The sequence below is a fragment of the Microtus oregoni genome, unplaced genomic scaffold (genome assembly GCF_018167655.1).
Source record: "Microtus oregoni isolate MIOR12 unplaced genomic scaffold, Mior012 000035F_ref0000213, whole genome shotgun sequence".
In the NCBI taxonomy this organism is placed as follows: domain Eukaryota; kingdom Metazoa; phylum Chordata; class Mammalia; order Rodentia; family Cricetidae; genus Microtus; species Microtus oregoni.
This window is the reverse complement of record NW_024543094.1, coordinates 23340393-23356192: the sequence shown is the minus strand read 5'-3', so window position 1 is coordinate 23356192 and position 15800 is coordinate 23340393. Positions and strand designations below refer to the sequence as shown.

At 40.0% G+C, this 15800-nt stretch overlaps 1 protein-coding gene across 1 annotated transcript in view; it reads left to right on the top strand.

Annotated features, from left to right (window-relative positions):
* Positions 1-14836, top strand: part of St8sia6 (ST8 alpha-N-acetyl-neuraminide alpha-2,8-sialyltransferase 6) — a 133778-nt gene extending 118942 nt beyond the window's left edge. The window contains exons 5-8 of the mRNA XM_041630909.1: positions 3592-3736; positions 7916-8028; positions 10818-10910; positions 12201-14836. Coding sequence (XP_041486843.1) covers positions 3592-3736; positions 7916-8028; positions 10818-10910; positions 12201-12669 — 820 coding nt within the window. The 3' untranslated portion in view covers positions 12670-14836. The remainder of the gene's footprint in view (positions 1-3591; positions 3737-7915; positions 8029-10817; positions 10911-12200) is intronic.
* Positions 14837-15800: the final 964 nt, after the last annotated feature.

Sequence of the window (15800 nt, the reverse complement as noted above, 5' to 3'; positions counted from 1 at the left end):
TTACAATCCACTTAAATAGTATAATTCCAGAAATACCTATTGGTATAAAAAAAAACACTAGTTGGAAACCCTGGTTAGCATTTTTTGTTTTGTAGTATTCTTGTAAGCACTGAATATCTTTAATAAATTACTTTTCAAAAGTAAATGAGAATTTATTATATTGCCCTTTCTTAGTACACTGGATTAAGGAGACATTTAAAGTGATAAGCACAAATGAAGTTTTGAGTTTGCAGAGTGAAAAAGGAATTGTTATCAAATTAAGTTTATAATTAAAAACTACTTAGTATTTTTTATTTCCTTTGTTTTCATTGCCTTGTTTTGTTTGCTTTGATTATCTTCATGAACTTTCTTCTAGAAATGTTAGATCCTAAGGGATGGAAAACAATAAGCAGCTAACAAAAATGAACTAAGAAGAGCACAGCATTTTTATGAAAGAAGTTGCCTGATGAGTGCTGTAGAAGGCCTTGACCTTGAGTACAGATGACTTTACCTGCATACTTCCATTCACTGTTATTCCTGAAATTCGGGAAGGGGAACTTTTAAATAAGCACAACACGTCAGAGCATCATGTCACTTCAAAAGCACAAAACTCAGTAGGAATGAGTCTGTCTAAAAGTGCGTCCCGACAATAAACGTGGAATTGGAAAAGACCTGTTATAATGACTCTTACAGCCAGGTCTCACTTAGAGACAATGTATGTGGTCCCAATTGTATGCATATTTCATAAGTAATATGGAAAAAAGACAAGTTTCAAGAGTGATAAGATGATGAAAGTAATAAAAATGGTTACTATTCAGAAAATACAAAAGGAAGGGGAAATTCTGCAGACTCTCGCAATGCTGAAAGGTTAATCAGGTGCTTGGTTTCCATGTTCAGCTACTCTAAGAGTTCCTATGAAAATGGACAGAGAAAACAGACCTCAGCAAAAAGATATCTTTGTTGTATAAATAGAAGTTCCTCCTGGCTTTAAGATTTATTAATAATCCTGGAATAATTATTAAGAAATGCTTTGACATCAAGGTCCCTAAAGCATTACATAACAACATGTAAGTTATGAAATTTTGACATTGGCCTGTGTTATAATAACCAGGACTTCTAAATGTATTGACTAGTAATTGATATTTTTCTGGAATTTCTTTTGGAATGACCACTCAAATTCATAACTCTCAAAAATCATTGTACTTATCTATTGCTCTCAAATAAAAGGTTATATGTTATTATGTAGGTGACTGCAATGCTACTCAAACTAGTTTTTATATTTTTATAATTATTACACAACAATTGATAAATTCTACTTTTATTTATTGCATTGTTTCCATTATCTCATCCAACTGTTTTCTTGGTCTGCATTAAGGTATTGATACACATCCTCTCTAAAGTCCTTGAACATACTCAGAATTGCCATTTTATAGTACCTGTCTCAAGATTCAGCTGAGTTGCTTTTCTCAGGGTCCATTACAATAGACTTCATGGTCCACCAGACTCTCCCTGCAGCCCCTTTCAGCCATTCTTCCTAACCATCTTCATCCCTTTGTGACTCCCTGCCAACACGCAGAGCCACACTCTACCCACAGTCACCGCACTTAGCTAGTGTGTATCTGGGGAGGCATGTTGATTGACTGTTCATTTGTGTGTTTTTGCACTGGGATCTAGGCATCCGGAGTTGTGGTGATTGTGGTACATCTTGATGTAGATATCAGGTTTCACCTTGATGGGTGGGTATACTGTACTTGGTCCCAGCCAAGGTGGCTGGTGTGAAACCTTGTTAGAGAATGATTCTGTGGGTTGTGGGGAAGTCACAAAGGAATGGAGATGGCATAAAAGAAAGGGCTGAAAGGGACTCTGGGAAAGAACTAGGAGGACCCTGAGTCCTCATTACAAGGCCAAGTCCCAAGGGGGCAGAGGTGGGCTCAGAGGAGGAGCTCAGGCAGGCCTATTACAAAACAATGGTATAGTATTTTTCTTTATTATCCTTGATAGATCCATTTTAGATCCCACCCAGCTATGACTGTCTGAAACTCCAGGTAATGCTGGGCCTTACATATATATATATATATATGTGTGTGTGTGTGTGTGTGTGTGTGTGTGTGTGTGTATATATATGTGTATGTTATATGTGTATATAGTGCATATATAATAGATATGTATATGAAGAATATATGGCATACTATTATATATAATATGTGTACATTATGTATGCACACACATGAAATATATGGCATATATACATAGTATTTATTGAATATACATAGTATATATGTATAGACACATTGTTTATGTATATTACATATATGTATATAGATTGTAGTGCACATATATGTTTAATTTATAAGTTAGACACAGTAAGAGATTAACCACAGTAATTCATGATAAAATACAGTTAAAACTTGGGCTAAACAATTGTCATCATTAAGGCATCATCCAGCACCTGGAGGAGCAGATGCAGAGACCCGCAGCTGAACATTAGGTGGAGTCAGGAGAACCCTGCAGAAGTGGAGAGGGAGGATTGCAGGAGTTGCAGGGGTTGAGGACACCAGGATAACACAGCCTACAAAATCCACTAAGCAGGGCTCGTAGGGGCTCACAGAGACTGCAGCAAGAACACAGAACCTGTATGAGTCTGAGCTATGTCCTCTGTATATGCCTGATGGTTGCATAGCTTGGTGCTCTTGTAGACTCCCAACAATGTGGATGGGGGTGTCTCTGACTCTTTTGCTGCATATGGGATTGGGATTCATCTATGATATGAGGGTTTGTGCCCAGTCTTATTGTATCTTATGAGGCTATGTTCCGTTGATATCCCTGGGAGACCTGATCTCTTTCTTTTAAAGGGAAACAGAGGAGGAGTTGATCTGGGGGAGAGAGAAAGGGCCTGGGAGGAGTAGAGGGATGCAAAGTACAAGAGAAAAATAAAGGTTAAAAAAACAAGCCAACAAAAAACTTGGACTAGAGAGATGGTCCTAGGCTCTACCAGAGGACCCAGGTTTGATTCTTAGCACCCGCATGGCTACTCACAGCCATCTGTAACTTCAGTTCCAAGGGACCTGATGCCCTCTCCTGGCCTCTGCAAGTACTGCATGCAGGTGGTGATCAGGCATACGTGCAAATAAAACAATCATATGCATAAAAATAAAATGTAAAAAAAATTAAAAATGCAACAAATAACAATGTTCTTACTAAAGTTTTGTGGAATGGCTCACCCTCTTGAAATTATCTTGGAGCAGAGTTTCCCATGGGAGACTGAAACCTCACAGAGCATAGCAATGGCTAAGGGACTTCAAGGATGGATTCTTTCACTTCTCTGTTTTTCTTGGCAATCTAATTGCAAGGAAGTTTTTTTATCTCTGCAACTGTTGTGTTCAGAACTGTTGCCTCTGTGAAGCTGGCTTCCACCCAAGGGCGTGCATACACCCCACAAGTCACCATCCTCCCACCCGGGGCTGCAGAGGAGTGATGTCACCTCAGTGCCTGGCCTGCCTTCCTTCTGAAACACAACAGCCCAGATTCTCTTGTGCTGTATCCATTGTCGTGTCCGTGTTTGGTGTCTTCGTCATATTCCTTGGCTTATTCCTTTATTCTCATCCACTGTAGGGCAAAGCTGGCTTCCTGTTGTGACGCAGTTCAGACCTTCGTGGTTTCCCAGAATAACACTCCAATAGGGACCAACATGAGCTATGAGGTGGAAAGCAAGAGGCAAATCCCCATCCGAGAGAACATTTTCCAAATGTTCCCAGTGGTGAGTAGGGCTGGTTACAGGTTGTAACTAATGAATGAGTCTTTTAAAGCTGGGGTGCTATCTCATGGCAAATGGAATGTGTAAAGTGGTGAACCTGCCAGAGTCCGGTTCTTTTATTTTTATGTTTTGCCGCCTTGAGACTAAACCCAGGGCCTTGCTCATGCTTGGCAGGGGCTCTGCCTCTGAGCTACACCCCCAGTCCCTATGGAGGCAATGCAGAATGAGGTGTGGCTCCCTAAGAAGAGAGTTTATTGCATAAATGATAAATTCTTTGAGCCATCCATCCCCAGACTCTTCAGTGAATGAGCTGAGACACGGCATTTCAGGGCTCTATTGATTGGGGCTGGGGAGGTGACCACCACACTTTGCCTAGGATCAGACCCTTTCGGTTGTCATTTTGGATGACTAAGCCCATCCTCGTACAAAAGGCTTACGTGACTTACTTTAGTGATGTCATTATATAAGAATTTGTGGACAATTCATGTAACATCCACAAGACAAAGTATATTGTCTGCTGTGTACGCTGCTGTATCCCAGGCTCCTAAAACATTTCCAAGTGCATATGTACACTCTCTACATGTCTGTAAACAAGCATGTGTAAATGATATGTCCTCTGCTGCTGGGCACAGTGAGAAAATGTAATTTTCATGTACTGCAAGTACAAAATTGAGGGAGATTTTGTCATGAAAAACACTTCATTCCTTATAATCATGAATTCACAGATGTCTTCCTTATGATGTTTAAAAGCAATTAGACCAAACTGATATGATCAGATGGGAATCTCAGTATCTGTGCAGCTTGCTATCCGTAGATAGGGTATCATAATTCATTCTGCCTTTGTTAGATGTTTTACTTCTCAAAACTAGTTTTGTGTGACTTATGTAAGTTAACTCAACATTTTTGTGTTACAATTCAGAGAAAGAATAATTAGTTGAGAATAAATGAGAAATAACTTGAAAATTATATAGAAAAATGCTGCAAATTTTCTAGATGAAAAGGACAGAGAAGTTTCTCATGAAGCAGAGAAGATTTTTTAAAATAAAGATAAATTTGCTGTTTATAAACAGTTAACCAAAGAATGCAGTTTGTTGTAAATAAGTGTACCTCAAGAAAGTTTAAGAAAGAAATCTTTGTTGCATTTGGTAGTTTATGCATGCAATTCTTGCACTTGTAGGTACAAAGTTCTGAGTTTCATCCCCTAACTCCAATTACAGACAGAAACATCCAAAGCAAACAAGACCCTTATGAAACATTTGTGGAATACATTGAAACTACAGTATGAAATCATGCTGGTAACTAAGTGTTGCTATGCCCATGGGAGGCCTACGATAGCCGTGTAAGCAGCATCTCTCCATCTTGCTGGTGTTGACCTTGCTTTCTGCTGCCCAGCTCAGAGATGCTGTCTTTAACATAGCTTGAAAGATGATGAAAGTTGATAATTCTGTTTATTAACAACTGCACTCGTTTCCAACTACCCTGATTTTTGTTTGTTTGTTTTTGGTTGGCAAACAGGAAATTCTGCTGGGTGACCTGGGTAAAACATTGTCACCATGTGCTGCTTCCTTTTTCCCCTTCCATGGCTAGGGATCAGGCTGGAGCCGACCTCCTCCCAGGCCTTCTTCCCATGGTCCACATTGTCTCCCCTGCTCCTCTGTGCTCACACCTCCTAGGACCACCAGACACAGAGCAGCTTGCCAGAAAACTTTTCCATCAAAAAAAAATGTGAAGTACTGCCTCCAAATGCTGTTTTGTTTTGGGGAACATTGAAGTTTGTATTTTATTTCAGCTCCCACTGAACACCAGTTCACCAAACATACGGCTGTTTCTTCCCAATTGACCAAGAAACCAGAGAAAACAGTCATTATTTTGAGGGCTTAATTTGACCTGTGTTTTCCTTAGTAATCTTTTCAATTGTACCATAAAGAGCATATTTGCTGTATTGCATTCCAGCCTGTCTATAAACCTCAGAATTTACTGAAAAACCATGGAGTCAAAACTGTGGAGCCATCCTGGGCTTGGATTTCAAAAATGGGAAATAGCTTTCACTATCCGGGAAACATTCATTAAAAGCTGGCACAACAATGGCCTTCTGGATAGAAGTTCATCCACAGGGATGAACTGCATCATGAACATGCTAATCCACTCACTGGCTAGCAAGAAACTGGACTGGTCAGGGGCTTGGACCAGCCTACCTGGGTCACAAGCCCAGTTCTGCCTTTCCAGAGCTGTTGCTTCAGATCGTTCGTCTACATTTCCATCTTTAAAGCGCTCACAGTGGCTGTGTGAGCTAAATCTGCTAGTAAGTTATGCATGTGGAACAATGTCTCTCATACAATAGATACAATGTGGCAATTAGAACTTAAAGACAAGCTTACAGAAAACTCTGTGTGCCAGCTGGGCATTTCTCAGAGGCAGTGTCATGAGGAGGTGGCAGTGACCGTGGCTCAGGGGTCTTCGAGCACTTTGAGAAGCTCAGAACTTCTAGGATCTTGCCAGAGGAGCCAGTGACTTTGCTCTGGGGATGGCGGGGTGGCGCTTTGGTTCTGTAGCCTCTCCCATACTCTTTGGTTTAGATACTAACATCACGGCCAATTTTCTGTTGTCGGTGATTTAACTGCCAGCACACAGAGTTGCTGAGTGTTGCCCAGTCATCTCTTGCGATGTCAAATGAGCCAGCTCTAACACACAAATGGGATTGTACTAGGGGGGAAGCACTGGACCAGCAAGTGCTTATGGAAAGCGCACTATGAGCACTGCGTTAATCTAGCTCTGGGGTGAGAGATGAGGGGGAATGAAAAATGAAGACATGTGTTCTCTGCCTGTGAGGATGTACACTCCAGTGGAAGGGACAAACAGATCTCATCACTGTGGTGTGTGTGCAAAGCCTAGGACACTCTTTTATGTGAAGGGAATGGATCAGCAAGAGAAACATGTATGTCGAATGGCAAGGTTTTATTTTATACAAGGAGGACGTAGGGGAAGTGGGCAACCGTTTAGGGTAAACAGTATGGGTGAGTCCTAGAAAAGAATACAAGAAAATGTCAGACTAGAGAGTCCCCAAAGCACACTGATGGCCATCTGTAGGGTTGGCCTGCATAAGTCCAGTGACTTCACTGAGCCTGCTTGTCTAAGGATTAGTGAACCAAAGAAAGTATTAATAAATTATCTTTAACTCTACACATTAAAGTTACAGATTTAATGCTGTTTCCCAACTTCTTTATTTTCTCTCTTTTTAACTCTGAACTGCTCACGTTTGGTGGAAATACACAATATATGATTTTCTCATTTTTCTTTAATTTCTCTATGTAGTATGATATGTCCATGGAAGGTAGGGGAAGATATATCAGGCATCCTAGGCCACTCTCAGTTACATAGTGATATTGAACCCAGCCTGGGTTACTTGCTAAAATAGCTTCAACAGAAACACTGTATTAAGCCAGGTGGTCATGGCGCACGCATTTAATCCCAGCACTTGGGAGGCAGAGGCAGGCAGATCACTGTGAGTTTGAGGCCAGCCTGGTCTACAGACTGAGTTCCAGGACATCCAGGGCTGTTATATGGAGAAACTCTGTATTAACTAAAAATTTATATTGTAGTTTATATTATAAGAATATTATTTTTGTCTTATATTTTATTGTATTTTATGTAGTGTTTATCCCTCCCAAGAGAAATGATACAAACTTACGTGATGTTTTTTTAATTATAATAAGTTGATCATATGCTATGCATTTATTTATTTAATTAATTAGACATTGCATGTGTTTAATGTATGGCATATGTGCACACATATGCAAGGGCACTCATATACAAAGAAACCAGCACCAAATGTTGGGTGCCTTCCCCGATCGCTGTGCACCTGCTGTTTTGAGACAGGCTTTTGTGGAACCCAGAGCCCACAGTTTCAGTTAGACTGGCTGGCCCACAAACTGGAGCTCCCAGGATGCACCTGCCTCCTCCTACCCAGGTTCGACTATAGACATGTCTCTGGATTTGACGAGGGAGCTATGGACTTCTAAGCACACATGAAAAGTTAAATTTCGGGAATCCAGCTGATGATAACATGCTTTCTTTTTTCTTGGGGGTGCTGAGAATTAGATGGTGTCAACTTAGCCACATTGTAGCCTTGGTTTTAATTTTCAAGCAATTGTGTCATGATTGGTTTCTGCTCTCTCCTGCTAGTCCCAGCCTTTTGTGAACTACCCTTATAACCAGTGTGCCGTGGTTGGCAATGGGGGAATTCTGAACAAGTCTCTCTGTGGAGCGGAAATTGATAAAGCTGACTTTGTTTTTAGGTGAGTCTTATCAAGATGGTTTCTTGGACGCCAAAGGTCCAAGGGTAATAGAAACAACCTATGTGTCGAGTTTTGCCTTTGTCTTTGTGATTGTATTGCTAGCATCTACAAGTTACCCAGGTAGGCTTTCCTGGAGGTCACAGGACTCACAAGTTCCTCAGTTTGTCCATGTCAGCAGCACAAGGATATGCAAGAAGAAACTGGATGGAATCACAGTGAAAGGTTTGGGACTGCAGGGCTGATTAGAGGCTTCAGCCTGCGGGCGGGTACCATGGTTCCCTTGGAAAGCCTCCCAGGAGGGGCATTTCTCTGTCCTGACAAACCAGTGCAGGGGCATTTGTTCTTCAGTCGCACTAGGAAAGATGCTGACCTAGACTTTGTATAGTCACACACAGTGCCACTTTCCAGCTTGAGAGTTAGCTCACACTGCACATCTGCTCCATGCTGGCCTGGTAACCCAGTTTTGTCTGGATACAAGGTAGTCTATAAGAACAGACACAAAGTTGATTTCTGTGTGTGCTTCATGTTAGTGATCACTGACTTGTCTAGCTGTAATGTGACTTAAAAGAGGGAGCAGCAGGTGTCTGCTTCTTTATGTTCTGGGAGCATCGATTTTGTACATCAGGGCCCTTTGGTCCCCACGGATCGATGATACCTGCTCTACATATTAACAACAACCACAAAGGAGGTTCCCAAACAGCTCCTCCCTCACGCTCATCTCGTGTTGGTGATTTATATTGGTGGTAATTACACAGCGGCTGATCTGATGGTCCAGAAATTACTGAACACTCGTTGTAGTCACGATGGAAGAGTTTTCACACTTTTCCTGTTTTACTTTGACATGGCCCGTACTGGAATGGGTCAGCCATTGTTCACATTCTCAGTGTTTGTGTGTGGTGGGGGAATCACAACGAAGATAAATAATGGTTCATGTACTAGGCTTTTTATAGACTTAAAATTCCCCAAACATCTGTGGTGGGTATTATGCAAAAACATTAATTTGACTTTATAGCAGCCATAGAAAGAACAGCTTAGCCTTAAAGTCCAGGAAAAAACTCTTGGCAGTCATTTGATTGATAACTTTAGGACAAGGCCCAGATTTCCAGGTTCTACTTTAGCTGATGCTAGGACTTTTCTGAACACACTCTTTCTTCTGAAGTTGGCCATTCAAACTGAAATAAAACCTAGGGCTACATATGGCTGGTGTCATTAAAATGTATTTAGTTCTTAAGCCTGTACTTACTTTGCCTATGCTTGTTGGTTACAGATGGAAGTTGCCCATTTGATTTCATTTGAAACACTGGGATACAAATTTAGTGTATAAGGAACAAGCATAGCCATAACTACATTATATAGTAGGCTATAACTATACTGTTACATCTGTGTATGTATTTTATATAAATATTACACACATATAATACACATATACACATGTGTGTGCATCCTGATATTTTCCATAAAGTCTCTTGTTACATTAGAAAGCACTTTTAAGCCTGGCATGGTGGCTCATGCATGTAATCTCAACCGTTGGGAGACTGAGGCAGAAGTGTCTTGAGAACTTAAGGCCACCCTGGGCTGCAGAGTGCACTCCAATCACCTTGGTCTACAAAGTAAAACCCTGTCTCAAACAACAGCAAAACCACTCTGGATTCTTCAAAACAATGTCTGTCTGTCTGTGACTTGTTGCAGGAGGCTACTGTTAAAGTCCTTCTGTGGCCTCCTATCTATAATGAATACATATTTTTGATGTATATTTTATAGCAAAGTGAGAAGTACATATTTCATTTATTACTGTGTTTTGCAGCCTCATCCATATTACAGATGGTGCCAGCTGTATACAGTGCTTCTGTGGGCACTCAGTACTTCCTTCCCATGCTCCCCTTTGAACAGATGTTCTAAGTGAAATTTAAAATATATTCCCTTGGGGCTGGAGAGATGGCTCAGTGGTTAAGAGCATTGCCTGCTCTTCCAAAGGTCCTGAGTTCAATTCCCAGCAACCACATGGTGGCTCACAACCATCTGTAATGAGGTCTGGTGTCCCCTTCTGGCCTTCAAGCATACACACAGACAGAATATTGTATACATAATAAATAAATAAATAAATAAATATTTTTTAAAAAATCCCTTTTTCCTGTCATTGGAATATATCAAAATCAGTATCCTTCATGGTTTTCCAATAAAATAATTAGTACTCGGTTTAAGACAGCTGGATGAAAATTGCTGCAAATTTCCTTTATTAATAACCTAACTTGGTGACGAAGTTATCCATATAGATATCAGAAGATACTAGTGCTCCTATGTAGGTTTTGCTTCTGGGAGACTCTATCACTGTATTTTCAGTGCCTTGGGCTCTTTAAGTCTGTAGTGACTATCCCATTGTGAGAATATAATCAACCTCAATCAATATAGTTAATCTAAGTCACAACATCAGTAAAAAGCCTTGAAAATTCTTCAGAAGCATGGCAAGGAATGAGTTGTCATTTCTGGCTTTGATACTTACAAATGTCAATGAAAATGTTAAAATCACATGCCATTTTGTACAGTGTTGGAACATCATCTGAGAGTCCAGTACTTCTTGTTATTTTCAAGCGGCAATCAGGTAGATATGAAATTCTCACTGGTTTCCCAGGCAATTGCAACAGTTGTCAGATGTGTGTGTGTGTGTGTGTGTGTGTGTGTGTATGTATGGTGTGTGTGTGTGTATGGTGTGTGTGTGTGTGTGTGTGTGTGTGTGTACACATCTGCTTTTATAGATTGTATTTTGAGATTTTTTTCCTTTTTTATTCCAGGTGCAACCTCCCCCCAGTCACAGGGAATGCTAGTAAGGATGTTGGAAACAAGACGAACCTTGTGACTGTCAACCCCAGCATCATAACGTTGAGGTGAGTGCCTGCAAGCTGCTTGTAGCTCCTCAGAACACGGTCTGATCACGTCACACATTTCTCCTGCTGCTGCTGAGGCTGACATGCCCCACAGCTGAGCCAGCTTCTTGGGAAAACACAAAAGAAGCCATCTGCAAAGCTGAACTCTCATCCAGGCTGGGCTTTGTCAGAAGAATGACTCAGTTGTACTTCTAGTGTCGTGAGCTACATGTTTTTAATCCAAGGAGAATTTATCTCTTCAACTTAAAAAATAGGGAGTGCGGTTTCTTCCGTTTTTTCAGAGTCTTCATGCTATGTACAGTTTCTCCTTGAGTGTGTGTGTGTGTGTGTGTGTGTGTGTGTGTGTGTATTTGTGGGTTTTTTTTACAAAACTGTTTACGAGTTTGAGAGGAAGTTCTAGCACAGCCTGACAAACCCCACTGGCTTTCCCTTTCAGTAGTTTGTTATACAGAATACTTTCCATGGCTTCTGTAATGTAACTGTTACAGAAATGTTGATTCCTTCATAAAAATTCCACATATACTTTGTTGCATTTTTTTTTCCTGTCAGAAAGAGACTCTTAGCACACACCTTTAATGCCTGCACTGCAGAAGCAGGCAGATCTCTGAGTTCCAGGACAGCCAGGGCTACAGAGAGAAACCCTGTGGAAAAAACAAACACAGAAGCAAAGAGATAGACTGCTAATCATTAGTAATAGATGAGATCCCTCAAATTGTTCTAAAGTCTCAGAGTGAGAAGAAAACACTGTATCTGCCTTCCCAAAACTAATCATGGAAACATTTTACTTGAAAGAGTTCTTTCTCGGGTATCAGGTGACACAGAAGAGGGTGACAGCCTAAATCAGCAAGGAAATTGTGACAACATCTAAAGGGCATAGGCTCTCTGAACAAAACTATTTGGTGATTAAATGTGTAAAATAGATGAAAAAATTGACTTTTTAATATATATATAGGCTATAATGTTTGGTTAGAAGTAAGTTTAAAGGTATTGAAAAGCAAATGCAGCAGCAGATAATGGATTGTAATACAAAATAATAGAAGAAATGTCTTTCTGCTAATAAGTCTCTGTAGATCAAGAAAGAGGAAGGAAAACCAGGTATTGATATTGACATATTACTTGATCGATGTTTCTAAGTCAGTGGTTTGACTTTTTAATATAATGGATATAAATAGTTTCATTTTTGATCAGATATGTATTTGACATCATATAACTAAAATTATTACTTTGATTATTATTGTTGTTGTTGATGATGATGATGATGATTGTTGTTGTTTTTTTTTAATTTGACAGATACAAGAGCTTGAAGGGTAAGAACACAAAGTTTCTGGAAGACATTTCCAACTATGGGGACACATTCCTTCTCCTGCCTGCCTTTTCCTACAGGTTCAACACAGGCATCTCCTTTAAAGTCTACCAAACCCTCCACGATTCCAAAGTTAAGCAAAAAGTTCTCTTCTTCCATCCCACTTACCTGAGGCGTCTTGCTCTTTTCTGGAGAACTAGAGGGGTGACAGCGTACCGCTTGTCCACGGGCTTGATGATCGCAAGTGTCGCCGTGGAACTGTGTAAAAATGTGACACTCTACGGATTCTGGCCTTTCTCAAAAAATATAGAAAAGGCACCTATCAGCCACCACTACTATGACAACAAGTTACCTAAGCGTGGTTTCCACCAAATGCCCAAAGAATTTAATCAGATGCTCCAGCTCCATATGAAAGGGATCCTCAAACTACAGTTAGGCAAATGTGACGTGGCTTAAAGTTTCTTAATATGAGAATAATTTCAAGAAGATGTGATAGGTGAGTCATGATGTCGGCAAACACTAAAGGAGGGAGGCACAGAGAGTGGAGCATTGCGAAAGAGTTCCCCAAGATGGCTAGGACCAAAACTCCCCACTAACTTCGCAGCCTCCACCAGCCACTCAGTCCAACCTCCAAATTTCTCTGAAATCGAGCTCATGATATCAGACTCAGACAAGAAAATTCTTGGGAGAGTGTTTTAAAGCCTCTTGGCATAGGATTTGATTTGAGGCAGGGCCTCACTGAATGTTTCCTAGTTCCTATTTGTAATAGCCGTTTCCAGTTCTACTGGAGTGGTAATGAAACTGAGCCAAAGATCCCTTTTGAAGAGAATGGCAGAATCACAAGGATTCATCAATTTCTTACTCACAGCCCTTCCTTTATTAATAATATCTTCCCATTATCTTCTCTTTCCTAAAGAGTACTTACAAAAATAGTTCATTAAATAAGAAAGTGTTGATTATTCGGGAAGAAAATTCTTTTTTACTTGGCCCTGTTCCTGCTTTTGACTCAGTTCACTTATGACGTTAGCCGCATTGAGCTGATGGTTGGATTTGGGGGCCTTTCCTTGCCTCTTTTGTCTAAATTTTCTTTACCTATATCATTTTATACTAAATTACTTCTTCAAGGTTCTGCTTTTCTCCTCCCCTCCCCAACTGAAAAAATTCACTCAGTGACATAGGTAGTTAAATACTCATCGCTTCTCACCTTTTATCTTGTTTGTGGAGTTAACTCATCCAATTTTTAAAAATATTGAACATCTATTTGATGTCAGGCCCTGGCACCAGGCTCTGTGGGAGGGTATGAAGACACTGCCATTGGCAGAAAAACAAGTGCACACCATTGATTGTAAGACATCACAATCCGCATCAGGACAGTTACAAACACGAAGCTGGAAGGATCGTAGACGGGAACAGTTAGATCTCTTCTAGTAGAATCAACTTCATTGAAACTAGTTCAGCGAAGAGGTGGTTCCCGAATTAAAACTAGAAAGTAGTTGATTCTTGGCAAATTCAGAGGATTCTAGGTAGAAGGAAGGTAACAGGAAGAGAAAGCCAGTCCCTTGATTCTAATCATCAAAACAGAGGTGCTAGAAGGTAGAACGGGAAGCTGCCCTAAAGCTTTATGTTGGGGGAGAGGACAGGATGTGGAGGTGGTGACTTTTGCACACACTGGTGAAGTGGGAGTAATTCGGATGCAGGCACTTCAGGAAGAAGACTTAGCATGGAAACCCCTCACGTATTTCTCCAGGGAGAGATGAAGGTTTTCATAAGAAATTATACTCGGAAGTGTCAATCCTTAGTAAAATTTGAGTAAACATTAAATATGAGCACTTCACATTCACCCAGTGATGTTCCAGTGATGCCCTTACTGTAAATCATAACACATTTATTAAGTTACTTGACGATAACTATTCATGTGCACACATTCCTGCTTATCCATGGATATTCCCAAGAAATCTAAGACAGAAGTATAGAAGATGAGGTCCACATTCCAAGATAACCATAAATTTTATTTTTAATTCTTACCTGAGCATATCTTATTGCATATCAAATGGGTTTTTGGGAGGATACTGTGCTGTGAACTCTTCATTCTGATATAACCTTGTATTTGACATTTGTGATGTTATTTCTTTTGTTCTTTTATAGCAAATTAAACTTATTAGCTTTTAAATTTATGGAAAGTTCATATATAAATATTTTCAAAAGATAAAAGGCTTTTAAGTTACACAAAATCAAACTTATTTGTCATCGTTCTTCTTCTGGTGAATAGAGACTCTTTTATGCTGCTGCTAATGGATTTAATTAGCTTTAAGTATCTCCTAGAAACATTGGTCATGTTTCAATCATGCTATTAGCAAAGAAATATTTTTTAAAGTGGATCAGAAAACTACCATTTTTATAATTAATAAAAATATTTCTCAAAATATTTTGTGTCTGGCAGAAACAAAGTCTTTTTGATAGTATTGGGAATACATGATTGATGAACAAAAGTAGGCTGTATTGAATTAAGTTATTAAATAAACAGTGTAGAGATATTGCAAAATGTTCTAGCAAAAAATTATGTCTGGTTAGGAAGTTTTGAACTTACTTAGTGTTTTTCCACAAAAGATGCTATTTTAACTCAGGTGATTTTAAACATAAAAAAAAAAAGACCTTTTGGTGTCACATACATGGATTTCAGAAAGTCTCAAGATAACCTGAGGCTAATGATCATCAATTCAGTAAAAAAAAATCCTTGAAACGTCTGTATAGAAAAGCACAGAGTTGTCCACATGGAAATTGTTGATTTGTTTCTTGCTTCGCGCTTGTGTTGCGTTTGGAGATTTCCTGCATAGTCAGACAAGTCCCTGAGATTGCCTGAGTGCTGTCGTCAGATCTCATGCCGCCTAGTCCACAGAGCTACAGGATAGGGTTCGGGGCTGTCTTTGGTGCTTCGCTCAAAGTATGGAACTTGCAGCAATTCACTGCCGTGGGACAAGAAGAACTGTGATTAAACGATTGCCGTTCCCAAAGCTGATGTGCCGTTTGCAGAAACTCACGCATTGTGTTGTGCACCCGATGCATTGTAGGCTACATGCATGTCTCCAACACATTCTGCCTTAAATCTACCTCCCGCATCAGTCTGTAGTTGTGATTTTGCCATAGTTTGAGGCTTTTGGCTAGTACTCAAACTCTTTTTAGAAGAGTCCACATCTAACAAGAGTGGGTGGCTCATTTACATCTGGATATTTTCTACCTGGGTGAGCATGACTTTCCCTTTGTTCCCTTGTGATTTGCCAAGAATGTGCTTCCGTTCCCAAAGCCAATATGACTAAAAACATTCTAAAATATGCTAGTATATGAATTGTGGTAATTCAGGAATATCAAGTATGTAATTTGTAAAAACAAAACTTAGGGTGTTTTTTTTTTTGTTACTTAATGGTGGTTAATACTGTCTCAAGCTTCCACCAAGATCAACACACACAAAAACTCCTGTAGATTAACCACATCAAGTCTGACAACACTGTCAAGGAGTCTGTGTGGTGAGCGTTGCTCAACTGCCGGTAGGTGGATTGAATTTGATATTCTGCTACTAAATTCCAGTCCAT